At 38.8% G+C, this 27002-nt stretch overlaps 1 protein-coding gene across 5 annotated transcripts in view; it reads right to left on the reverse strand.

Moving 5' to 3' along the window:
- The window catches only part of LOC127430040 (seizure protein 6 homolog), a 384217-nt gene that overhangs the window by 196163 nt on the left and 161052 nt on the right, over positions 1 to 27002 (reverse strand). For all 5 annotated transcript variants that reach the window (XM_051679465.1, XM_051679466.1, XM_051679463.1 and 2 more), the window contains exons 2-3: positions 16562 to 17269; positions 14786 to 14919 (exon numbers count right to left, since the gene is read on the reverse strand). In XM_051679465.1, the coding sequence (XP_051535425.1) occupies positions 14786 to 14919; positions 16562 to 17269 (842 nt within the window). The remainder of the gene's footprint in view (positions 1 to 14785; positions 14920 to 16561; positions 17270 to 27002) is intronic.

Genomic DNA, 27002 nt, shown 5'->3' on the forward strand with positions numbered 1-27002 from the left:
GGAATGGAGGTTATGCAAGTAACCAGGATGTTTTATTCCAACGTGATCTCATGAGAGTTTGTATGTATTCTTATGTAAAGTTTGGTTCTAGCAAATGCACATTTTCTTACGTTTGCATAGACACTGAAACGTGCAATATTGACGTATTGACAGCATCTAAACATCATCATTTTACTAATTAACACCTATAGAAACATACAAATGTTTATGTGTACTGTTTGAATTGATTAATATAAAAAAATTCATAGAATTAATCAGTTAATTACATTTAATTGATAATCATTGAGATTAGTTAAATACCATCACATTTATTTAATGCAGTTGACATTTTAATATGACATTTTAATGATTTAATTCAGTTCTGTGTGTTTCTGCTGCCCTATACAATGTTTTAAAGGAATATATCACTTTAACCAAGACTACACTTTAAAATGTTAAAATGAATAAAAACTCTGTAATCATTTAATAATTTACTAATCATTTAATTTTATTTTTGTTTACCATGGGACACAAAAGGAGTAAAATAAATAAATAAAAAAAAAGCACCATAAAACAATAATCAAATTTATCCATATATTTGTTAGCTATAATCCAAATCTTCAGACTGCTTTCTGTGAAGAACAGACCAAAAGTCAAGCCTTTTATTCAACGATCTCCGTGTTGGTTTCATTTGAAAAATTTAAAAATTGTCGCCTCAAGCATTATGACCAGTGGTTTTACGGCAGTAATGTTGAATGCTCATTGGCTTTCAAGTGTCTCGTGACCGTTTGCAACACGCCATATTCTGAGATGTATATGTTTGAATGAGGTATCACAGCGCCGTTATGGAGTGCATCAGGAGAAGATTTTCAGTGATTAATAATTTTGATTCTACTCTCCACCTCACACAATGCTATTGAATGCCATAGACCTCACACTGCGGGTTTTGGAACGTGGAAGTAAACGTTTGTAGGGTAAACTTCGACAGCGGAGAATGGGAGTGAATGGGAGATCACAGCAAATATTATTTTCACTTATCCATTTGCTCCAAGACCAAAAGAAAAAATCCACTATTACATTTTAATGACTTTCCAGAAGAGGAAAAAAAATATAATGTGATGGATAAAGCAAGGCAGATGGGAGAAGATGCCAAATTTTCTGTCACTCTCTCAGCAGCTGTAATAGAAACCCCCTCACAGCTGTGGTAATTCTTTTTTTTTTTTAAACTAATTCCAGGGTAATATAACAATAAGCATAATGTTATACATTTACATTCAATATTTAAAAAAATTATAATATAAAATAAATTGCAAGATTTACGCTGCTAAATAAGGCGGAAACGCATCATCACTGTCTGTGAAAATGAGCTATCAGGGAGCACATCGGATGCAGCGCAGTGCCCTTTGGACTACTTTTGTTCTGAATTTTGCAACTTTTCTGAATAAATTATTGTGATTAAATGTATCTGCCTTTTACATGTTTTAAATGCTTAATAAATGGTTATGATTAGGTTTAGGAGTAGGTGTGGGATTAGTGGCTGTAAAATAATATATTGTAACAAAAATTATTGCTACTGTACATTAATCTACTTGTTGCATGTTTTATATTGTTGAAATGTGGTTATGTTTAGAGGTTGGGGTAGGGTTAAGGGATCTAAAATATCTATAAAACAGTAAAATTGCACAAATATATTTATAATCGATTTGCGTATTCAAATATAGTTGTAATGGATTAGTCAATATTTTACGTTTCTAAAGCTGTAAATATGTAAAAATGTTTATGTTTTAGATGCTTTCAAATGTCCATATTGTACATTTTAGTGTCTATTCTAACGTACAAACATAAGTTTAAATGTACATTTGTAAATGTATGTATGTTAAAATGTAACAAATATTAACGTACAAATAGCTACGTATATTAATGAGATCAAGCTGTTTTTTTCCATTATGTAAGTGGGATGACAATAAGGTCACAATTTTAGAAAGGAAAAGGAACGAAAACAGCTGGGCAATCAACACCTAAAAATAAAGTAGTTGCATAAACAACAGGAAAAAGAAAACACCTAAAATGATGTAGCAAGATGTTTCTCAAGCGAGTTTTAAATGTAAGGTAGTTGCAGTTTTTAGGTATGAGCTTCAAACATTCAGTGAAATCAGCTATTTGTAAGGCACACAGACATACATATTTGATGAGAAAAAAAAAACAATAATAATTTGATAAAGCTTTTATTCAAATGATATTAAAAGTAAAGTGTGTAATTTCTGCACCAAGGTTTCCCGAACACACCCCTCTCTCCAATCGATCAGGCAAAAAGATCCCAAACTCACACCACTGGTTGAGTCAATGTTGCTGTGTCGGGCTGTTTGGGATGCTCAAACAAACAGAGCAATGTTTTAATAGCGCAACCAAGCTACAGTGTTTACACTTTTCAGGGAAACCAACCTACGATTTGCTTATAATTGTCTTTGCACATTAAGATGGAATAGAATAATGTATTGTAAGGTTTGTTCAATAGAGTTTTGAGTTCAAATAAGGTAAGCACAGCAAGAAGCTCTAGGAGTTAGCTTGTACTCCTTAGCACCCCAAGATTAAATTTCCAATGTGCCATCTTGCTCTCTTATTAACTTGGTAATTGTTTACAAGCAATGATAATACCCTGAGCCATAACAACTGCCATGGCTGAGTGGACAGAAGTATCTCCGAGCACCAGACTGCCACATTAAACATTTACTCTCTGTCCAAAACAGAATTGAGAATGAGGACAAGCTATTCTTTCTACTGAGTTCTAATAGACAATATGTGTCTCGCTTGTGGGTAATATCAGTGTAAAGATCATTACGCTCATCTGTACATTCCTAAACGAATATGTGAGATTCTGACAATAGAAGAATCACTGTATGTTTTTATAAAATAAGTCTGTCCTATTTCCAAGGCATTTGACAACACTGTCAAGCAGCAGTTTATGGGGAATATTACAATATCTATTATCTTGTAAAATCAAGGACGTCTACAATGTTTGAGGAGAGTTATCCATTAGCATTCCTATTCATCAACATAAACCACATATAAAAAAACGTCTTGGTTACTGTCATAACCTCCATTCCCTGATGGAGGGAACGAGACGTTGTGTCGATGTAGTGACACTAGGGGTTTCTCTTGGGAGCCCTAAACACCTCCAAGGCCAATGGGAATTGGCGAATGGAATTTGCATGCCACTCCCCCTGACATACGGGTATGAAAGGAGCTGGCTCGCAACCACTAATTCAGGTTTTGTGCTGAGGAGCCGAGACAGGATCCTGGCCATTTCAGCGGGTAGTTCAGTGTTGTGGCAAGAGGGACACAACGTCTCGTTCCCTCCATTGGGGAACGGAGGTTATGACAGTAATCAAGACATTCCCTATCTGTCACTCACTCAATGTTGTGTTGATGTAGTGACACTAGAGGTCCCTATATGAAACGCCACAACTAGCTGAACTGTGTTACTTGGATTGGCAGTGCAGGTGTGGGCAAGCCACTGCGTGCCTCGTAGCAAGCGCACCTGGCCCTCACATAACCTCCCCCAATGCTCCGAACGTCGTACGGTCACCCGCATCTCGGGAACAAGCTGACTGCCCATAATGGGAATAGGCCACACCAGCCATGGCCTCTTCTCTTCTTTCCCCAAAAAGTGGAAATTCTCAGCTGGGGACATAAGCATCCGTGTCGGGGGGGGAGTCTTTTTCCAAGAGGAAAGACACCACGGAGACCACACCCTGCCCGAAGGGGAGGTAATTGTGTGGAAATACGTCACATGGACTTACCGACCAGCAGTATTGCATGTGGAGGAAGTTCACATGGTAGGTCCTACACATGGCGACCGGTGGCAGAGGGAACTCTGCCCAAGGAAGATGCGGGTTTACCAACGGGGAAACCTTACCGAGTAAGATACATCACACGGGGTTACTCACGGGCAACCAGCACATGTGGAGCACCTAACCCAGTACAGGGCCTACTAGCACACATATTGGGCTGGCATCGAATTTCTCCGCCAAATTCGCCTGCCACAGGGCTAAGGAGGAAGGACATCCAGGGTCCACAGTCTCATGAACTCGGCTGGGGGGAAAGAGCACACATCTGTATGTGGTTGCGAGCCAGCTCCTTTTATACCCGTTTGTTCGGGGGAGTGGCATGCAAATTCCACTCTCCAATTCCCATTGGCCTTTTCCCAAAGATCAGAGGTGTTTGGGGCTACCAAGAGCGACCCCTAGTGTCACCATATTGACACAACGTCGAGTGAGTGACAGATAGGGAACAATGTGTAAAGTTCAATAATTTTTTTCAAAATTAGAAATGCTTAATTGGATCAAATTAGATTAAACTTAACTTCAATCTAAAAGCGATCCTAATAAGGTTGTTCTGAAGTGGTGACATTTAAACTTCAGTAAAACTGAGAGCTTTACAGCTGCTGTGCTTCCTCAAAAGGCTAATTTCCATCAAATAAAGGGAGTTCAGCCACAGGAGGTGGAGACTAAAGTTCAGTATCTGAGTATTAAAGGAAGAGTGAGCCATGACCTGATCTCCGTCTGCTGAGCTCAGACTGATGAGGGTTTAGCCATTTGGCCTGGCTCAGCAGGTCAGGTGTGCACAGGTGATGAGTCCTCTGCTCATGCACATCCCTCTACATGCAAGGTCAGCAACCACCCGGCACCAGTAATACCTGATTCTCAGAGGAATTCAGCAGGTGAAGGCCAATGGCCACACAGCACGAACAAGAGATGGAAACAGCATTATAGGCATTCAAAAGCAAATCTCTTTCTATCTTCCAGCCAATAAATGATGGAAATTGTATAATAAAATGATAAGCCATGAGAGTCTATTCGTTACAGCCTGCGGGAGTTCAGCGGCACAACGTGAAGCAGGCTTATGGTTTTTAGAAAATGGGGTCAACAGCAATTTAATTAAAAAAAACACACAAATATTTAATAAAGTAATATATTGATTAGGGCAGTCAATTTAATGTGTTAATTTCATGTGATTGATTAAATGAAAAATAATACATACAAAATTTATGCTATTACTCATGTCCCCAGCCACATTAATTCAGTATTAAGGAATGTTCCTACCATCAGAGCAATTCAAGCTTGATGTACCAACTTTATGCAGTAGGGGGCAGTCGGAGCATTACAGCTGGACGGAACACTACAGAATGCATGGATTTCTAAACGTTGTAGGTTCTACTGGTTGTTTAGATCAGTGTTACTATCAGAAATAATTAATAATTGTTTCTTTAGTTATTAATTAATATTTAAATTAAATAATAGAATCTAACTCAATAAAGCCTCATACGGGACACCAGTAAATGTAGTGCGCTACGTTCATGAGCGGGTTTGGTTATTAGCAATAATCAATAATTATCAAAGATAATTATCAATTATTAAAATCAATAGAACATTGATTTGAATCAATGTTAGCTCTTTTAATCCTTCACATCAACAATCAAAGATAACCATCAAATTCAATAGAATATTAATTATTATCAAAGATAATCATTAATTATTAAAATCAATGGAACATTGATTAGAATTAACACTAGCTTATTGATCCTTCAAATTCAACAATCATCAAAGATAATTATCAATTATCAGGATTAATATTGCTGGGGCACCACCCTGGAATCAGGGACTAATAACCAGACAGTATAACAGTCTCATTATTAGATTGTTCTCTTAGGAAAATCGACATCCGAAGAATATCGACCTTCGAAAAGAAACAATGAAGGCTTGAATCCGAGCACTGACATCCCCTGTCAGCATTTGACACAGGTGTATGCAAAACAAACCAAAACACTTCTCTTTGAAATATAACAAAGTTTATTTATGAAGTAATATCAATTAATAATCAGTACAATGCAGTCAATAAACTTCCGACTTACAACTACAAACTAAACAGTGACATGATTAGATATGGTAACCAAAATAAGCCTATAACATATGAGAGGACGGTAGGTGTGTGTGTGTGTGTGTGTGTGTGTGTGTGTTTGTGTAAGGTGTGACACGCACAAAATGGCGGAAGTGACTCTCGTGGAGAGTACGTCACGCGAGATTTCCAGCCAGAGAATATGGCCGCAAAGTGGGCGGAGAGAAGCCGTTTAATGGCGTCTGCCAGTTTACCGCGCGTCTCCGCTTGTACGATAACATAGGGACAAAGCTAATCTTTATCACGAAGTTATCTACTAGCCAAAAGTGTGTGCGAGAATGTTTGTGAGGGGTCGTGTGTGTGTGTGTGTGTGGTTATTACGAGAGAGAGAATAAAGTGGCAGCACCAAAGCCGGTTTCGCAATCGTGGGAGAGAAAGCAGCTGTTAGTTTATCACTCGTAAACCGCCCCGCGGTCTTTGGTTCTTTAATGGTTAAACTCAGTGTGCCGGTCTCACCCGCGATGGCAGAAATACACAACAGTCCAACGTGGTTGAACCGCAACACAGCAGATCTCATTCATGATAACAGTACATTACAGTAATAACTTGAGTATTATTAGCAGCAATGAGCGGACTCGGCGGTCCGTAAACTGTACAAGCAATAAACTTGATACACAAGAATAACACACTATAATATTCTATCTCTGCCCAGACGTAAACCTCTTACTTTAATCATATGAGGATGCAGGTAGAATATGTGTTCCTCTGTCCTTTATCTCCGACTCGGTTCCTCGAGGCTCAGGTGATGACGGGAGGCCGTTTCCTCGCTCTGTCGGCGGGCGGTACGGCTGCTAATTCTTGGCGTGCTGGCAGAGAAATCAGCGACATCGACTTGATTGAAGAGGGAAGAGAAATCTTTTCTTTTCACTTCTGCAGGCAAACGGATGAAGATGCGGATTGCTCGGCGATCTCCTTCAGATCTGTTAGAGTGTTCGGTGGAACACAGAGTAATCTCAACTCGTGCAGCGAGATAGAGATTGTATGGCCACAGTTTCAAGTCGGATGTTACTTCCTTGTGCCACGAGGATACACCTGAGACCAGCGATGAGCTGCGTCTACATCCGGTGAGCAAAGCTGCTGAAAGCAATGCCCGGAAGCAACTCAGAGGTATTTCTACTCCTGATGACGTCATGGTTGAGGGGTGTTCTGTCATGTGCCTCATCCAATAGGAGTTGAGAGTTCGATCCTTTAGTGAGCAAGACTTAATGGGATTTGTAGTCTGTTTTGGACTCCCTTTGTTTGATTTTGGCGCGGTTTTTATCAGTAAGATTTATGACTTTGTGTGTGGGCCTCAGTTAGGTTTTACGACTGTGTTAGGCCTGCCTTTGTCTTCTATCTGAATACATGAGGCCCAACAAGTGTTTTTCAAAGTTTCAAATTTACATTTAGTTTAACTTGACATTTTGTCCTGGAAATACAGAGCTTGAATGCCACTTTGGTGAATTAAATTACCAATTTCCTTCTGAAACAGCAAAATCTGTACATTATTCCAAATTTTGGCCGCCAGTGTATATTATATTTAGAATTATTTTAATTATTACATTCTAAATTACCTTTATTTAGGGGCCATCCTCCGTAAATATTGATATGCAATTAATTGTGATTAATTCTATTAATTAATCGTCACATTATGTAATTAGAGTTGCAGTCGAAATTATTCAACCCCCCCTCCCCCCAAGACAGTAAGGATTTACAAAGTTAAGCTTTTCTGATGACCCAGAATTTTTCAACTTTACATCTATATCAGTTGAGTGACACATTCAAATTTATAGTGTGAATATGTAACCTAATATTTCTAATTAGCAGGATTTTTATATAAATACAGCCATGGCATAATTATTCAACCACTATTGCATGTAGCTGTTTCTTAAATATGTAAGTCTACACAAGTAATTGTTTTAAAACAAAATTAAGTCATCAATCTGCAATGGCACTTATTTAAGTTTTAAAATGTAAGTTTAGCGTTGTAAGAAAAAATGCAATTAGAAATAAGCTGTCTCAAAAGCTAATAGAGGAGATTATTTCATTACACAAGAAAGGTCATGGCTAAAAGTACATTTCCAAGGCACTTCAATTTCCAATAGACAAAGTTGGCAGCACCATTCATAATTTTTTTAAATATGGTACAACAGCAACCTTCTTGGGATGTGGAAGAAAGCAAAACTTCAAGGGAAATGTTGACTTGAATATTCAAGAAGTAATAGGAAAGAAGTAGGAAAGACCTGTGGAGTCCTGGAAGAAGGTTTTATAGAAGTATGACACTAAACTGAAAATGAGTTTTAGACCCATGGGTCAGCAGTACATCTGGAGTAAGATGGCAAGGTGATGACAAGAACGACACCATCCAGTCAAGTATGGAGGTGGGTCAATCCTGTTGTTGGGCCTCATGTATTCAGATAGAAGACAAAGGCAGGCCTAACACTGTCGCAAAACCTAGCTCAGGCCCACATACCAGGTCATAAATCTTACTGATAAAAACCATGCCAAAATCAAACAAAGGGAGTCCAAAACAGACTACAAATCCCATGAAGCCTTGCTCATTAAAGGATCGAACTCTCAACTCCTATTGGACGAGGCACACAACAGAACGTCCCTCAACCATGACATCATCGGGAGTAGAAATACCTCTGAAATGCTTCCGGGATTTGCTTCCAGCAACTTTGCTCGCCGTGTGTAGACGCAGCTCATCGCTGCTCTCAGGTGCAGCCTCGTGGCACAAGGAAGTAACGTCCGATTTGGAACTGTGGCCATACAATCTCCATCTCGCTGGACAAGTTGAGATTACTCTGTGTTCCACCAAACACTCTAACAGATCCGAAGGAGACCGCCGAGCTATCCACATCTTCATCCGTTTGCCTGCAGAAGTGAAGAGATAAAAGATTTCTCTTCTATCTTCAATCAAGTCGACGTTGCTGATTTCTCCGCCAGCCCGCCGAGATTCAGCAGCCGTACCGCCCGCCGACAGAGCAAGGAAACGGACTCCCATCATCACCCAAGCCTCGAGGAACCGAGTCGGAGTTAAAGGATGGATGAACACACATTCTGCGTCCTCATGTGATTCAAGTAAGAGGTTTACGTCTGGGCAGAGATAGAATATTATAGTGTGTTATTCTTGTGTATCAAGGTTATTGCTTGTACAGTTTACGGACCACCGAGTCCACTCATTATTAATATTCATGGTATTAATTATCACGAATGAGATTTGTTGTATTGTAGTCCAACCACATTGGACTGTTGTGCATTTCTGCCATCGCGAGTAAGACTGGTACACTGCGTTTATCCATTAAAGAATCAAAGACCGCGGGACGGTTTACGAGCCGTCCACCGCGTCTCTGAGTGATAAACTAACAGCTGCTTTCTCTCCCACGATCGCGAAATCGGCTTTGGGGCCGTCACTTAATTCTCTCTCTCTCTCTCTCGTACTAACACACACACACACACACACACACACACACACACGCGACCCCTCACAAACATTCTCGCACACATTTTTGGTTAGCTTCGGGATAAAGCTCAGCTTTGTCCCTAAGCTACCATTGACTGGTTTCTCTCCGCCCCCACATTCGCGGCCATATTCTCTGGCCGGAAGTCTCACGTGACATACTCTCCACGAGAGTCATGTCCGCCATTTTGTGCACGTCCATCCTTACACACACACACACACACACACACACACACACACACACTCTCTCTCTCTCACACACACACACACACCCTCATGTGTTATAGGATTATTTTGGTTTCCATATCTAATCATATCACTGTTTAGTTTGTAGTTGTAAGTCAGAAGTTTATTGACTGCATTGTATTAATTATTAATTGATATTACTGCATAAATAAACTTTGTTGTATTACAAAGAGAAGTGTTTTGGTTTGTTTTGCATACACCTGTGTCATGCTGACGGGATGTCAGTGCTCGGATTCAAGCCTTCATTCATTGTTTTTTTTTTTTTTTTCGAAAACTGATATTCTTCGGATGTAGATTTTCCTAAGAAAACAATCTAATATTGAGACTGTTATAATATCTGGTTATTAGTCCCTGATTCCAGGGTGGTGCCCTGTCAATATTAATCCTTATTAATATTCTATTGATTTTTGATAATTGATAATTATCTTTGATGATTGTTGAATCTGAATGATCAATAAGCTAGTGTTAATTTTAATTAATGTTTCATCGATGTTAACAATTAATGATTATCTTTGATAATTGTTGATTTAAAGGATTAGAAAAAGCTAACATTGATTCTCATCAATGTTCTATTGATTTTAATAATTAATAATTATCTTTGATAATTATTAATTATTGCTAATAACCAAACCCGCTCCTAAACGTAGCGCAATACATTTAATGGAGCCCCATATGAGGTTTTAATGAGTTAGATTCAATTAATTAATTTAAATATGAATTAATAACTAAATAAATAATTACCAATTATTTCTAATAGTAACACTGATCTAAACAACCAGTAAAGCCCTACACTGTTATGGGGGTGTTTTGCGGCTGCAGGAAATGGCTATCCAGACTATGTGACTGACACCATGGATTCTTTCAGGTATCAGGCCATTTTGACATGAAAAATGTGATGCCTTCAGTGTGTAAATTAAAGCTCAGTGATCACTGGACTTTCTAACAAGACAATAACATCAAGGATCTATCCTAGTTGTCCAAAATCTGGATCAGGGATCCCAAACCTTTGTTGGGATTTCAAGGAAGCAGTGGCAGCACAGAAACCAAAGAATGTCAATGAGCTAGAAGCTTTTGCTCATGAGAAATGTGTAAAAATTCTAATAGAGAGGTTTCTGAAGCCTGAGAACACTTACCTGAAACATTTATTTGCTGTTATTAAGGATAAAGGATGCTCTACATATGATTGACTTTGGGGGTTGAATATTTTTGACATGACATTTGTGGAGAGAATTAGTTATTTTGTATTTTAAAATTTGGGTAAACTGAGAACTTTGTTCTCAAAATCAATCAAATGTGTATTAAAAACTTACTTTGACTGTTTACTGAGGTTTTAGTTGATGTGTTTTAATTCACATCACCAGAATGTATTGCTGGTCAGGGGGGTTGAATAATTTTGATTGCAACTGTAATTCAATTAAAAGTTTTAATCGATTGACAGCCCTAATACTTATTAATTCTTCTGCCATATAATTTTACATCCTTACCCATGGTAAAATCTCTGTAACCAAGGGCTTCTCATGGCCTATTGCTTTTATAAAATGATGGCAACAGAAATATAATAAAACACACCAATATTTTAAAAAAGCACTGTATCTATTATTAATAGAAATCGAAACTCTTCCACTAAGTAATATAGTTCATTATCCAAATTGCAGGCTGTTTGCGGTTGCCAAGCAATGTAGCTACTTGACGCATTCGAGGCCATTCACAACAAACACATTTCTGCATCCATCTGTTAACTTTTTTGCTATATAAACGTGAAATCTTTGACAGTTGCAGCACGTCTCGCTGGTTTTTCAGAGAGGAGTCCAGATCAGAAGAATGCTTAACCAGGTCTTTAAGACATGACCAATCGAATAAACTAGTCCAGAAGACCATTGCTAATGCAAAACAGGCTGTTGCATTGTCTGAATTAGACATTATCTTTGTCTGTCAGCAGAAGGATGAGGCTGCTTTAATTAAGTTAAGAGTTGCCTGAGAGACAGTTTAACAGGAGGGCATTAAAGAATACCATAAACAAAAAAAAAAATAAGTGGACAGATAATCCATAAGCAATTAATTAGGGGAGGAACTGTGTGGTTTCCGTACATTTCAGTCACATTGAATAATTGCTTGAAATGAGAGAGATATTTATACACTGTCCCAGGTTATCAAGTCTGTACAAGGAGAGGAGGAATGAGATGAGACACAGAGCTCGCCTCCCTCTCTGTCTCTCTCTCCCTCTCAGCTTAAAGGCCACAGCAGCTGTGTGGTATGGTTGACAGTGATTCGGTATGCGCAAACTTTACTATTCAAGATATATTGGCCAAACCAACTGGAAGATCAGAGAGGTAATGGCTACTGTATATTTTATTAAAGGAGGCTGCAGTTAATCATATGGATGAAGGTGATTCTTGTGAGGGCTTGTGTTATGGCTTTGTTCCAAATCCAATTGAGCTACCTCACTGTCTTCTGTCTTCATAGGCAGCTCATAAATGACTAATTTTAAATGGTCTTTGTAGGCAGCAACTCTGTTAACGCTCACTGACGTGTCCCACTCAAATAGAGAAGCACACAAGGAACTCAGCTATCACTTACAGTTGATTCCAATGCAGTTTGATGTTAGCATGTGCTAAGCCAGGAGTGTAAAATAATTGAGTAAAAATACTTAAGTATTCTATTTAAGTATTGTTTGTTGGGATTTGTACTTTACTCAAGTGCAATTTAAACAGAATACTTGTACTTTTACTTAATTACATTTCCAAAGAAAAATAGCACTTTTTACTCTTTCTACACCTGCTGCTTCGACAGATTGTCAGTTATGAAGTCAAAAATGATGATTCATGTTGCCTATATATGTATATATATATATATATATATATATATATATATATATATATATATATATATATATATATATAGCAACAAAAGGCTTTTGTAATTAAATGTGTACATGTCATTTATTTCTACACTTGCCTTCATATTTAAATCATATCTATGAATTTCTATTCATATACTGTTGTTGTTGTTGTTGTTGTTAGGCAACTATTAATCATAATAATCACTATAAAACCAGCAATGATACTGATACAAATAATGATAATGAAAAATAGAATCAGAGTAAAAATTAATTTTGAATTTTATTGAATTCATCCATCAGTTCACTAAATCACCAACATTACTAACTTTCTTCAAAGCTTCATTTATTTATTTTTTTCATCTTTCTCTATGTCTAAAGGGGCTGGGTGCTCTGACATCGCAATTCGTGAGTGCCTTCTCCCATGCAATGAACATTGCGTGACTGTGGCATCATTTTTGCAAAATAAAATTATGTGGTTCATTACACGTCTCAGGGCAGTTCTGAGGTGAAATGTCCACTGTGTGGCGCTAAAAGCGAGTGAAATGTTCTCCTGAACAGATGAGGTTTTTAAGGTAGATGTTCTATCGAGATTTAAATCAACAAAGCTGACATCACTACCCTAAACATTAAACCTAAACCTAACCAGTAGTGTTATAAAAAGCAAATGTGAGATGAAATTTCACAATTTCTGAAACAATCACATAAATTTGTGGTGCTTATTTGACACTTTTGGCTCACGTGCCGACTCCCACGCTCTTCAGGACCCGTACCCTGGTGTTTTGTATTGCATATTCAACAGTCTAACCACTTGAAACTCCACAACAAATATTGAGTGATATGTTCATGAAGTGAATAGTTAATTTCAATTCGATGGAGCTATTCTCTTTTGATACTTTTCTGTACTGAACATAATTGATATTTCCTTCAACTTCATCTACCATCTTGGTTTAAAATTTTCACTGATCCATTCTGGGATTGCATTCTGGGAATTGCCTTATCCGCAAATTATACATGCAATGCTGCCTTTATTGACCAAAAAGATGTATCTTGTAATGCAACATAATTTACAGTAGGTGCCTACTGTTTAGAATTGCCTTTTTGTCAGGAGTGCACCCAAGGGGCTGTTCAAACCGAATGTGCACTTGCGTCCATCTGCATCCCTTTTAAATATTTTTCGAAGTAAACATTCCCTAGATGTACGCCTTTGACCACGCCACATCCCACTGATTCTCCAGGGTCTTGCGCAGGAGCGCTGCGTTTTTTAGACACCATGTCACTTTAAAAAGAATGTAAACTATTAAAAATGTGTCTCGTGACACCTGCGTCCTGTTCCATACTATGTCTAGCTTTTTTAGCGCAAAAACGCATTCTGTCTGAATGGCCCCTAAGATGCCTAAAAATTTGGCCTAGGTTTGGCAGCTCTCTAGGGTTTGGTTCAGCAGATTGAATTCTTGGTAGATATTTATGTACTTGCCTTTCAAGACAAATCTTTCAATTCAGAAGAAAACCAATATAAATAAAATCAGTCAACTCCAAGCCATTCATAGACAACATGATCACACGGGAAGTTAGCATGCTGTTTCCGAAAGTTCCGGTACCTTAGGATCGGCAACAGTATGCTGACTCACTGACATGCCCAATCTCCCATCGGACATATCTGGAATGGCTCAACAACAATTACTTTCCCTCTTGGCACGACTGTTAGCACATTTTGTCAGTTGCATGGAAGACCACAGTTCAATCCCCATTGAAACGAGGAAGTAATTACATTTGTATAAACAATCATGTGCGTGATAAGGAGGTTGCATTTTTATTCCAAACATTGCATTTTGTCTCTACTAATGGTTAGGGTTAGATTTGGGTTTTGGTTCAGGGGTAGATTAAATAAAATAAGCATTTCTCTTCACTGTTTTACACCCTGGTCAGCTGAAAACAATTATTTTTACAACAGGCTTCTGGCGACCTCTCCTGGATATAAGTGGATGTCACACTTTTTTATATGCTCTGAAACACTTACCGCTTTAGCCTCTAGAGGCAGTGTTTTCAAATTCGGTCAACGTATACCGATTTCGGCTAAAGAAAAATCTTATTTTATGTGAGATTAGGCTGTCATAGAAGTGGCTTCTATCAGTATTTATTTTAGCTTGTGTATGTATGGCTCCTGTAAATCTAAAACCAGTTATTTATGACCTTTACATTACACAAAACATACAGCACATCTGAAAGAATAAAAGAGCAGAAGTGGATTATCAAAGTAATTTTGTTCATTTCCAGTTGAATCAGTTGTGCAGGTCAATAACAGCAGCACCGTGACATGAATTTACCTGAATTTCCACCCCATAGCCCATGTAGATGGTCACAGTGTACGTGCAGTCCACATTTGTATTGTACCAACTCTTGGCTGGCTGTGGTGTCTCTATGTAGCCTCCCGGCGCTGTGAAATTGCTGCTGCACAGAGCTGCATAAGAAAAGGTGGAGGCAGAGAAATAGAGACAGACAGAGTGCATCAGAAGAAGCAAGCCTTTTTCTCATTCTCTCGATCTCACTTCATTGAATTCCAACCCATCTTTAATTGTCTTTCAAGGTTTTCTCATTTTCTGTCTGGATCAACAGGGTCAGCTTTCCTGCCCTACTGTGTAGACTCAGAAGGACAATACTGATGAAATTGCAGGTAAGAGAGTATTTTTTTTTTCTTTCTCCTCTGCTGGCTTCTTTATCTCCCTCTAGAGTTAAGCGCTGCCGGTCATGAGATATGTTCTCTCTATAACTGAGTACTCACTCCATATAGATTCATATGCTTGGCTTGGTTATGAAAGACTAAATCACTCCCCTCTACAACAAAAACAATTATTCCAGTACCATCTGAAAATTACATGACAATCACATGCCTATACACAAGCAGGGCAGGACATTCAAAGATGATTTGTGTCATTAAATATTGTAGCCCCAAAAGTATTTTGACAGTATCAGCTACACTTAAAATGTATGAATGTTTCTGTGATATACATAAAAAAAATATCAAACCAAGTGGCATTTATTTTAAAGACATATGGCACAAACACATATTTCAAGAAAAACATTTAGCAAAATGTCTGTTAGGTTTTAAATGATAAAACAACAGATGTTCAAAATTTAGTCAAAAAGTATTTGGACACTTTCTGGTTGGTAAACTTAAAGGAATAGTTCACCCAAAAATGAAAATTCTCTTATCATTTACTCACCCCCATGTCATCCCAGATGTGTATGACTTTTTTCTTCAGCAGAACACAACCGTTTATGAATTTTTAGAAAAATATCTCCACTCTGAAGGTGCATAAAATGCAAGTGAATGGAGATCAGACCTTTGTAGCTCCAGAAATCACATAAAGGAAACATAAAAGTAATCCATATGGCTCCAGTGTTTAAATGTCTTCAGAAGTGATATGATAGGTGTGGGTGAAAAACAGAACAATATTTAAGTCCTTTTTTACTTTAAATCTCCACTTTAACCTTCACTTTCGGATGTGAATGTGATACTTAACAGCACCACATGTGACTTTCAGATGTAAAAGTGAAAGTGGAGATTCATTTTTAAAAAAGGACTTAAATATTGACCTGTTTCTCACCCACACTTATTATATCACTTCTGAAGATAGGGATTTAACCACTGGAGTCTTATGGATTACTTCTATGTTTCCTTTATGTGAATTTTTGAGCTACAAAAGTCTGACCACCATTCACTTGCATTGTATGGACCTTCAGAGCTGAGATATTCTTCTAAAAATCCTTGTCTGTGTTCTGCAGAAGAAGGTCATACACATCTGGGATGGCATGAGTGTGAGTAAATGATGAGATAATTTTCATTTTTGGGTGAACTATCCCTTTAATTGAACATGTCCATAGTCACCTGTGTTTACTCTGCTAGGACACCAGTGTATATCTGAGTAATTGGCTCTGAAAAGAAAGAAAAGGTCTTGCACCATTTGTTTGCAGATGCCACTTGGTTTTGTGTGGTTATTAAGTGCGACTGAAGTGTCCAAGTACTTTTTGGTGCCAATGTATATGTAAATCTACACCTACAATATCAACGTCAGTCATGCTAATGGTGTGAATGGTAATACCTGGTGTCTGCATGGTTGTAATAACCGTCGTGGTGATGATGGTGGAGGTGGTAGTCTCGTCATCCAAATCTGCAGATGATGCTGTTGCAGCGACATCACTTCTTGGAGCATAATGTTCCATCTTGATTTTTGATGCCTTTTCTTTATTATTTGCATGTTTGGGCCCATTTTTGGAAGACACAGTGATGCCCCCTCCATCTAAATGTATTTCATTGGATGTTTGAGCATCATTGATCAGTGATCCTGTGGTCATGAACACAGGTGGCTCCTTGGAACTTTCCTTTTGTGTTTCTGCTGAAGGTTCATTCTGGATGCTGGATATGTGTGGCTGCATGAGGGCAGCAGAAGATGGTGCCAGTGTGGTGGGTCTGGAAGTCGTTACATCAGAGAATGAAGGTGTGTCCTTGTGTGGGACCAGCTGAGTGGATGGATCTTGGAGGTGATGGGCTGGAGCGGATGGCATTGTGGGATGATGAGCCACCCCTCCACTGTCCTGAAAGTACTGATCATGGCTTTGGCGCCGGGGGTTGTAAGGCAGGAAGGGCTTATAAGGCGGATGGTGGCCGAGGCTAATGAAAGGGGGAGCAGTGGTGAACAGGGGCAGGTCTCTCTCGGGGTCCTGTGTAGTGTGGTATGGGTTGGACCCATCTTCTGCCTCCGGCTGACCTCCTCTTTGGGTGACTGCTAACCTCCCATCCATAAAAGAACCTGGGGGAGACATTCAGTTCAAGCAAAGATCATTATAACATCTATAGTTAGTTTAGAACAAAATAACTTGAGTGTTCGAACATCTTCAGTCCTTTAAAAAATATCTTTGGCTGACTGTTAACTAGAGTTATCAGGATACCTTAACAATAATAAGGGGCCATTCACACCAAATGTGTTTTTGAAAAAAGAACTAACTTTTATAAATGTGTCTTGAGACACCTGGATTCTGTTCCATTTGTTGCTTAGTTTTGAACTTCAGTATCAATTTCTTAACTTTCATGAAGCATTGCAATGCGGTCAAATGAAACCCCTGAGTTTTGCAGAAAAATTAAGGAATACGATGTGTCCTTATGTTCCGTCTGAGCTATTTTTTAATTGTCGGTCAATATACACATGCATCAGATGGAGGTCTTTGGTCATTGTATCTGGCTTATTTATCTGTGTCTTGCATCATGAACATTGCGGTTATAAAAACACTCTGAAGTTGTAAGGCGTCTTGTGATATCCACATGCACTGGGCTCAGATGCATTGCATTACCATGTTGAGACAGAGTCTTTTTATACTTGCAGAGCCGCAAACGCTGCTCACACAAACAAGTTCAGCCCGAATATTAGGCTACTACTATCTGGGAATATGGACTATTAACCTGTATGAATCATGATTATGGTATTACCGTAAATAATGCAATGCATTGTGCAACGCTATTGTTAATCTCCCATCTATTAAAGAACCTGGAGGAGACATTCAATTCAAGTAAAGCGTATGATAAAATCTATAGTCAGTTTTGAACTATAATAAACCTGTTTGCTCAAACAGCTTTAATCCTATTTCACAGCCATGCACCCTCCCTTTTGCTAACAGCTGACTTGCCTACAACATATTCCTTTTCTAAACCACCCAAGGAGAGGAGGACTGCTAGGATTGTATGCTGCTGATGCTTTGTGGTTCAGCCATACGTAATTGCAAAGCATTCAAACTGCAGGGTCAGAACCTCTAGCACATTAACAAAATGGAAAAGTGTCCTCTAAATGGATTATGACTGGAGATTCTATGAATACACTGTGCAACACAGGGAGGATAAAAGATAAACTCCTTCTCCGTAATTGTTCATTTGAATACTCTCTCTCCTCCCCTTGCCAAATAATGAGTACAAACCTTCATCAGGTAGTTTGTTTTAATGAGCGGTTTTAAGAAGTGTAGCGGGGGAAATGGCTCTCCCCACATACACCTGGTGAGAAGTAATCAGCCAGTCTTTTGGAGGCTGCCAGAGCACCAGGGAAAGTTTTTATTTCACAATGCTTAATTTCCACCCTAATAGCTCTCTCTTTCTGTTCTGACATTGGAGCTCGCTATATTGGAAGCACATTCCCATGAGCCAGTGTTTCAATAGGCATCGCAAATTGTGGTGTGGAAATCAGAGACATTCCGAAAAGAAAGGATGATATCTCAAAGCGAACGGAACTGACGAGCAATTTTTTCTCTGTATCGTATGTGTCAGGAGCAAAGTTGCACATTGTTTCTCCTAGAGGTGATGTGTGTTTTGAGAGACTGACTCCTCTTTGATGGTAAAATCACATTGGCATCTAAAGCATTACTCTGATCCATGCAAATGACACATGAAAGACAAAGAATAGGGCAGGAAGCCCTCAATCTCTGTCATCTATTAGGAATACAGTCATATGTAGACTAAATCCAAAAGGCTTTTTCGACTAGAACACTTAGGAGCAAAGAGCCAGACTGAGCTCGAAGTGTCAATCAGCTCTTCGCTTTATGATAATTTATTTTGCTGTGACCTTACATGAGTAATTATGAAATAACTGATGTCAAATTTCAAGGTTGTTAAATTAGACGAATTTAATGAATGTGCCTAACATTATGAAATTAATTATTAATCCATTCCACCCTGAACATGGTGGGTCGGGTCGAATGGTTCTGAGCACAGTGATTAATGGTACTTGTGGCATTTCCATTACAACACAGTTTGGTACAGTACGATTACAAACCGTTCCCAGCTCGCATTTCTCAACATGGTTAGCTAACCATATTCAGGAGGGAAAACTGTTTAGTGATGTGGCGACTCACGATTGGTCACTTGCCTGGTCACTTGCCAGTCAGTACATTCAAATCATGATTCTGCAGCACAATGGAAGAAGAAACCGTAACGGTAACCTCTCTGCCTGATGGAAATGCATCACGAAAGCAATGGCAATGAAACTTTGTATTTTGGGACTTCCAGCCTTTAAAAAGGCCTTAACACTGAAGAACACTGTGACTCTTTTTCTTTTCACAAACGTTTTTTTGTTGAAAAAAGTCCCAAAATGCTTCTTGGCAGAAAGCGTTCCCATATACCTCATGCACTTCATACAACCCCAGAATTTCGAGTTCAGGCTCGCCTAAAAAACTTGAGGCAAGACCAAAGAGTTGTATTTCATTGAGGCAGGGCAGTCAGAGATTCTGTGGGGAAGAGGTCCTGTTTGATTTGCTCCATAAGTGCTGTAGAGAATACACAGAATCTCAGTGTGTCTTTACTGCACTGTACTGTCTTCAATGGCTGGATTTGACTTTTAAATGTCCATGGGTCTGATTTAGAAACTTTTTACACAATCAGCGGAGGAGTGCAGGCTTTGTTTTACCCTCTATTGCATTTTCTCTTAACTTGCAAATAGGTATGTTCACTGAACTCCTAGGTAAATAGGAGCCTTCATGAGCAAAACACAACACAGGAGGAATAGCTGCAGATAACAGCTGAAGGGAGAAGTGCAATGTCAAGCAAATTTTAGACAAAAAGTTCTCCCTCTGACATAAGATCTGTAAAGAAGAACATCATTTAGTAGTCATTGTTTAGCAGATGCTTTTATCATAAGCTTTCTGAGGGGCTTGAACCAGCAATCCTCCCTAAACTAATTGTACATACAGCACACAGTGTATATGGCAATAACAGTGGCCAATTACATATTATAGTGCACTTGAAGCGCTTTCAATTTATCCAACGATAGCAGCAATCTCCTGACTGTTTCCAGTTTACATGGCTCGGATCACTGCCTGCTTATGTCACGGACTGACCGTCATGCAACATTTGTGTGTAACAGATTCATAGTTTTGATCCAGACTGATATAATAGATGCTTCAAGATCTGGGAGCACTCCACAAGAATACATGCTTCAAAGGAAGAAATTGCAGCATTTGTGTCAGTTTTGTGAGGTTCGTAAACTAAGCGCTAGGTTTGTGCACAGTACCGTTTGTATCATTCAGTTAATATATTCGGTCATACTTGGAAAAATGTTTTTTTTTTTTTTTTTTTTTTTTCAAGTACCGTCAGACTTGGTTCGGGAGAAGACCTCTATTGCACGTGTAGAATAACCAAATAGTGATTTTGGTAGTATCCGTGGACACCCCTATTAAGCACTTGATTACAGTGGTTTTCTTTAAAGAACCAGTCAAACCAATTGGTGAATCTGTCTGAATCAAAGACATTCAGTGTCTCGCTATATCAACAGGTTGATGGATGATTGTTTGGTGATTGTGAGCTCAAATACACAGGTCTCATACATCAGAGGGTTTATTGAGGTCTGCAAGTTTATCACAGATTTACAGGGCAGATGAAAGGGGACGCTACACAAATATCTATGTTCTGCATACATACTAATATATTTCCTGTAGGATCAAATAAAATCTGCTCGTTCAGCCACTGTACAACCTGGCAGCATCTAAAACCCTTCGAGATACACAGGGTATTGGTTCATCTCATCACCCCAAGCTTGTGTGGCAGCAATAAGATTTGAGGAAGGCATGTTTGACTTTGACAGTAAAGGTTGACAGGCAGTAGACCAGCACTCTTCTATGATGTCTGTCCACACACCACTCAGCAAATCCTTAACTCAATTTTCCTTGGCACTGTTTGCAGTGATTAAGGTATTTCTGTCTCCTTGGAAGGATGTTTCTATGTCCTAGCCCTAATTGAGTTTTGATAACTGCTGAGTGAGGAGAGCAAAGCGGGTGTGGGTATCATGTTTTAAGAAAAAGAGACAGACAGATGGTGAGAAAGAGGGAGATGGAGAGATAGATGGAAAGAGAGGAAACTAAAGATAACTAATACAACTTTTTGACTTGAAAAATGTATTAGCATTTGTTGAAATTATTATTTACCAAGATTAATACATTATGTAAAGCAGTGTTCATGTTAACTAATGTTGTTAACTAATGTTAACAAATGGAACCTTATTTTAAAGTGTTGCCTCTTTATTTGCTCTCTTTTTTTTACTCGTTATTTGAATGGGTCCCGGCAGGCCTATTGCTGTGAGGGAGGCACTGTGTGTGTTTCCCTGGTGCATTATTGATGCTGTACACAATGGGGAGGGGAGGGGCTTTGCCTTGCAGTCTTTCTCATTTTTAAAAATGTTCTCTACACCTTGCAGCTTGTGGTTAATGTGCTATGAACTAACAATGAACAATTGTATTTTTATTAACTGGAACCTTATTGTAAATTGTTACCAATAATGATATATTCACTTATAAACTTTTAAAGACAGACCTACATTAATTTTCGTGAGAATGCAAAGTGCAGTGATACGTGCTACGACCGTGCACAATGTCTTATACAATTTTCGTGAGATCGTTAATGTCAAGCGCAATTTTCATGCTAGCGCAGAGCGCAAGTGGGCATGGGTGGAAGTGTCTGCACAAACTGTGGGCGTATGCGTGAAAACTGTGGGTGTGTTGTAGGGTAATGAAGTGGAGCCAGGTCCAATTTGCTATTTTCCTGAGAAATAGTTAATTACGCTAAGACATTTAAAAACTATATCTTATTTCAGCACAAAGTATAAACTCAGTTCCTGCATTTGCAGTTTGGAGATTTCACCAGCAGGTGGTAATAAAGATCATGTCCAAACTCTATAAATACAGTGGGAAATCAAATGAAAACCCATTAAATCCATTGAGGGAATGGACTATATACTGTAATAGGACGCAGACGGTGGAATAACCGGAGAAGAGCCTCCGAATTAAATTGCAATCGACCCAGTCTATCTGCACGTTTCGCGCAATTTCGCCAAACCCACTTGTGCCTATACTTAGCGCATGCTTGCACGAAAATACCAAAACTTCATGGCCATGCCTACTGACTTTGCACTTATGACTTATGGCATAGCACTGTGCTTTGCGCTAGTGCTCTTAAAATAGGGCCGATTGATTCTATACTTCTAATCAATAACTTTAAATCAGTTGTATATTTTTCCATTTGTTCTACCTTTGGTGTTGGGTGCCTAACCATACTGAGGTCAAATGACCAGCCAAACATTACTTGCTTTAGCTCAATATTTCAGTGAAATTAGACATAATCACTTGCCGTATAAATTAATAATGGCTAACAGCAAATAGCGCATTTTTACAAGATATTGGTAAATTATAACTTCTGTTTCTGCACGATGCTGCATCTGCACTGGTTCATCGTAACATAAACAAGAATATTACTGTAGATGATGCTTTATAATTCAGGAAAATATATAGCTTTGTGTAAAAAAGAGTTTAAATGACACAAAAGACAGATGAAAGTTTGGCAATGAATTGAAGTATAAAACTTGCTCTATTTTATCACGGCAATCTTTATATCCACCTTTTCATCCACGTTTTTCTGTCTTCTTCCCATTAACAGTTGCTCTGTCATTTTATTTTATTGTCCTCTCTCTTCCTTTCTCTTTCTCTCTATCTCTCTCCACCTTCTTCTTTCAGCCAGTGTCAGGAGTCAAAACAAGGGGAAACACAAAGGCCGACTCTGAGTGATGGGGAACTGCCTCAAGAGACACTTTGATGTTTATCATTGAGCGTTTCAAAGATTGTAACTAAAAATGGGCTTATCTTGAACAAACCCCAATATTCTAAATAAATGGAGCTGATTACATTTCTGAGCATTTTCTTTTAGTGGAGGAATGGTTTTTAGAAAGGACTAAAAACACTATTTGTCCCAACATTTTCTCTACTAAAAAAATAAAGATCAGACTACAGTTGTTTTTGTTGTTTTCCAAAATCAGAAAAAAAGACACTAAGCAATCTAATTCATGTATAAATTAAACAATTCCATAAAGGCTTTTCAGAACATAGAGAAAATACAATTATTTCTAAAGCATCAAAAAATAAATAACCCCATTAAATGTTATGACAAACACATTTCTTTTATTTCTTTTATTTTTTTTATCTGTGTTAACATTTAAAAAGAAGTTGGGATGGGACATATCGAATTGGCTTTTCTTTTCTTTCTTTCTTTCTTTCTTTCTTTCTTTCTTTCTTTCTTTTATTTATTGTTTTAAATAGCCAATAGCCTTTGGCTTACATCACAGCTGTGAAACATAAATTGCTTATTTACTAAATATGAGACAAGTCACAAAAATGTTTGGTCTGTTTTCAAAAAGAGAAACACTGTACATTTTAAATGCATATATCTGCTACAAGTTCAGTATGTCGATGTTTAGGAGTACACTAGCATATAGACAAATAGGCCCAGGGGTGGACTAAGAAGAGAAATCGGCCTGGGATTTTAAATAGAAACTCCAATGTTCATTTAGTAGGGTCATTAAGGATATGTCCTACTGATTTAGATCCATGTACAAGTAAATGTAACAACTACATCTGCTTACACCCACCCACACACAAACACACACAACTCTCTTTATCCTCAGAGGAAGCTTGAAAAAACAAAACAAAAATGTTATTCCAGTTCTGATGAGCCTTTTCAGAGAGCATGAGGGAAATTAAGGGGAGTAGTGAAATGAGGGGGCTACATCACCCACTAAATTGATTTTCTTTGATTCGTGTCTTCCCCACTCACAGTTCACCACTTACACCACACACACAATGCTTCATAATGAATCTGTTTGAATGGTAGAGAGCTGGCCATGTGCAGCTAGCAGACTCCAATTACATGGAGAGAGCATGCACGCACTGAAAGTCTGAGAGCTGAGTAATCGCTTCCACAGCATTTGGTTCAAACACACTATGTGGTCATCACACACACACACACACAAACTGTATGTTTTTAATTCCATTTTCACACACACAATATACTGTAACTCCACTTAAAAGCACTTAACTATAATATCTGTCTTACCATGCCAAAGTATTTAAAATGTAGCTATGATTTAACTCATTAAAATAATGTCTCAAAAATATTAATGTATTTATGGTTTCTTAATAAATGTACTTTAGATAAAAAACATGACCTAAATGTCAAAATACATCACTTCATTCCAGTTTCTTAAAGTAAGCATATTATACAGTAGGTGATCAAACTGTCTTTTACACAGCACCATCATTTGCATACCATTATAACAAACATTGAAACTGAACGTCATGGAAATAGAACACTCTGGATATTCTAAAGTAATGCCAGCATAGTATACATCTAGAAACCCACACACACAAACACACACAAAATAAACCCACAAGCACAGACATTTTAATCTAGTAAACAATGACAATGTGAAACGTTTTTCAGTGTGGCACCAGCCTGACAAATCCTGCAGCATTGCTCTGACACGTTCCAACACCATTCATTATCTTCAGCCTCGTCACACATAATTCAAAGGCCCTTTGAAACTTCAAGCTGGTTGAGAAAGCGTTCTCTTTCAGCCCTATTCTGTCACAACAGAGAGCAATCCAAGTTACCAGACAAAGCACACTGAGTTGGTTTGACATCTCTCACAATTCATCAGAAATAACAAAGGCAATTTGCAGCACCTGCAATGCCCAAAGAAGGCACACAGTATCCCAATACAAATAAAATATGATGATAAAGTAATCAGTGCATTAAAAGGTCTAAGAAAACACATCCTCCGTCGCATTCTACTGGGTGTCTGATGTCTACACTGAGACTAGGAAGGTGAAAAATAACTTGTCTGTCAATGGCATTCCCTAGACTCAGTTTGGGTATTTTCTGTTTGCTTCTGTCAGGACTGTGACTGCTCCAGTAGTTTACATCAGATTGCTTTAAAATTGTGATGAAACAACCAGTTATTTTTAAGCTGCTTTCATGTCTGCCTTGAGAAAGACCTTTTGTGAATTGGGCAATGCAATAATGTGTTGATGGCTACGTGTGGAAAGTAATGGTGATTGCTGAGGCTCTCAAGTAACTGAGTGTATCTGAATCATTGCATTCTGATGGAAGTAAAGCAAGCACAAGATTCTTCCCAAGGCTCTTTGAAAATCTAATTGTAAACATTATGTAAACTGTGTGTATCCTAGGCCACGTCCACACTAATACGTTTTCATTGAAAACGAATCTTTTTCTCTATGTTTTGGCCTTCAGTTCACACTGAGATTGTGTTTTTGTCAGCGAAAACTGAGCTTTTTGAAAATGCTCTCTCAAGTGGATACATTTGAAAATGCCGTCTTCACACTGTAGTGTGGACTAGGAAAATGGATATATCTGAAAACAATAACATCTTTGTTGTCATGTGACGCAGTCATGTGATCCATTCAACCAAAGCATTCAAGATGGAGGCCCGTGTTATAGTAGCGCTGTTGTGCTTGATATTGACTTTGATAGCATTGTTACTTAGTACAAAATTCACATTGCATTCCTTCAAAGGCGATGGGAAGTTTACTCGGAATTGGTGTCCAGCGACAGAACACGAGGACAATTGCACTTCAGACCAAACTGCAATTTTTCGCATGCGCAATAAGGGAAATTAAGCGTTTTCATACATTTCAGTGTAGACAAGCAACATTTGGAAAATGCTTGGAAACAGCAGTGTGGAAGGAGAGCGTTTTGAAAACGAAAACTCAAATGTATCCGTATTAATGTAGATGTAGTCCTAATTGGTTGATCACTGCATTGTTTTAATACACACAGGTGTGAAACAAGGATGTCTGTAATTCCTGGAGAAAGCTTTAAACAGAATTAGAATTCTTATTCTTCTCAATAGCACATATTTCTGTTCCTTATCTGTCACTCACTCGATGTTGTGTCGATGTAGTGACAATAGGGTTCACTCTTGGGAGCCCCAAACACCTCTGCTTTTTTGAAAAAAGGCCAAAGGGAATTGGCGAGTGGAATTTGCATGCCACTCCCCCGGACATACGGGTATAAAAGGAGCTGGTATGCAACCACTCATTCAGATTTTCTCTTTGGAGCCGAGTGGTGGTATTCAGTGCACTGATTTCAATTTCCCTCCAAAGACGCACCTCAAAACTGCTGGATTTATGGCGCATTTCAGCGGCTTCTCCCCCTCTGCACCCGTGGAGTGCAGAGAACGCCCCTGGGTGCTTCAGCAGAGCGAAAAAAGAGAGTATATTCTAAAAGAGTATATTTTCATTCACAAAAAGAGCGGCACACACTGAATGTCTTTTTAAAGATGCCTTTCAGTTTGTGTGTTATTCCTGGTTGCGGTCGTTATCTCTCCGCTTCTGACGGCCACGATCGCTGTCTTACGTGTCTGGGCGCTGCCCATGCGGAGACATAATTCGTGGATGGGTGCGCCCAGCTGTGACACAAACACGCCCACACGGGATTGGTTCCGGTGGACTACGGGGATGAGATTCCTCCTCCCCCCTCCTCGGCCAATCTTATGGTGGGCGGCAGGAGCCAGGTAAGTGCTTCGATGTCCCTGGACTCAGCACGGCCACGGGGCTCGAGTCCCCTCGACATGGCACCTCGAGCTCCGCCCCGCCGCGAGGCCCCACCCGCCGGTACGTCCGACATGATCATTCTCCTGGTCCCTCTCGCCCAGAGTTTGGGTGCGT

Source organism: Myxocyprinus asiaticus, chromosome 39 (assembly GCF_019703515.2).
Source record: "Myxocyprinus asiaticus isolate MX2 ecotype Aquarium Trade chromosome 39, UBuf_Myxa_2, whole genome shotgun sequence".
NCBI lineage: Eukaryota > Metazoa > Chordata > Actinopteri > Cypriniformes > Catostomidae > Myxocyprinus > Myxocyprinus asiaticus.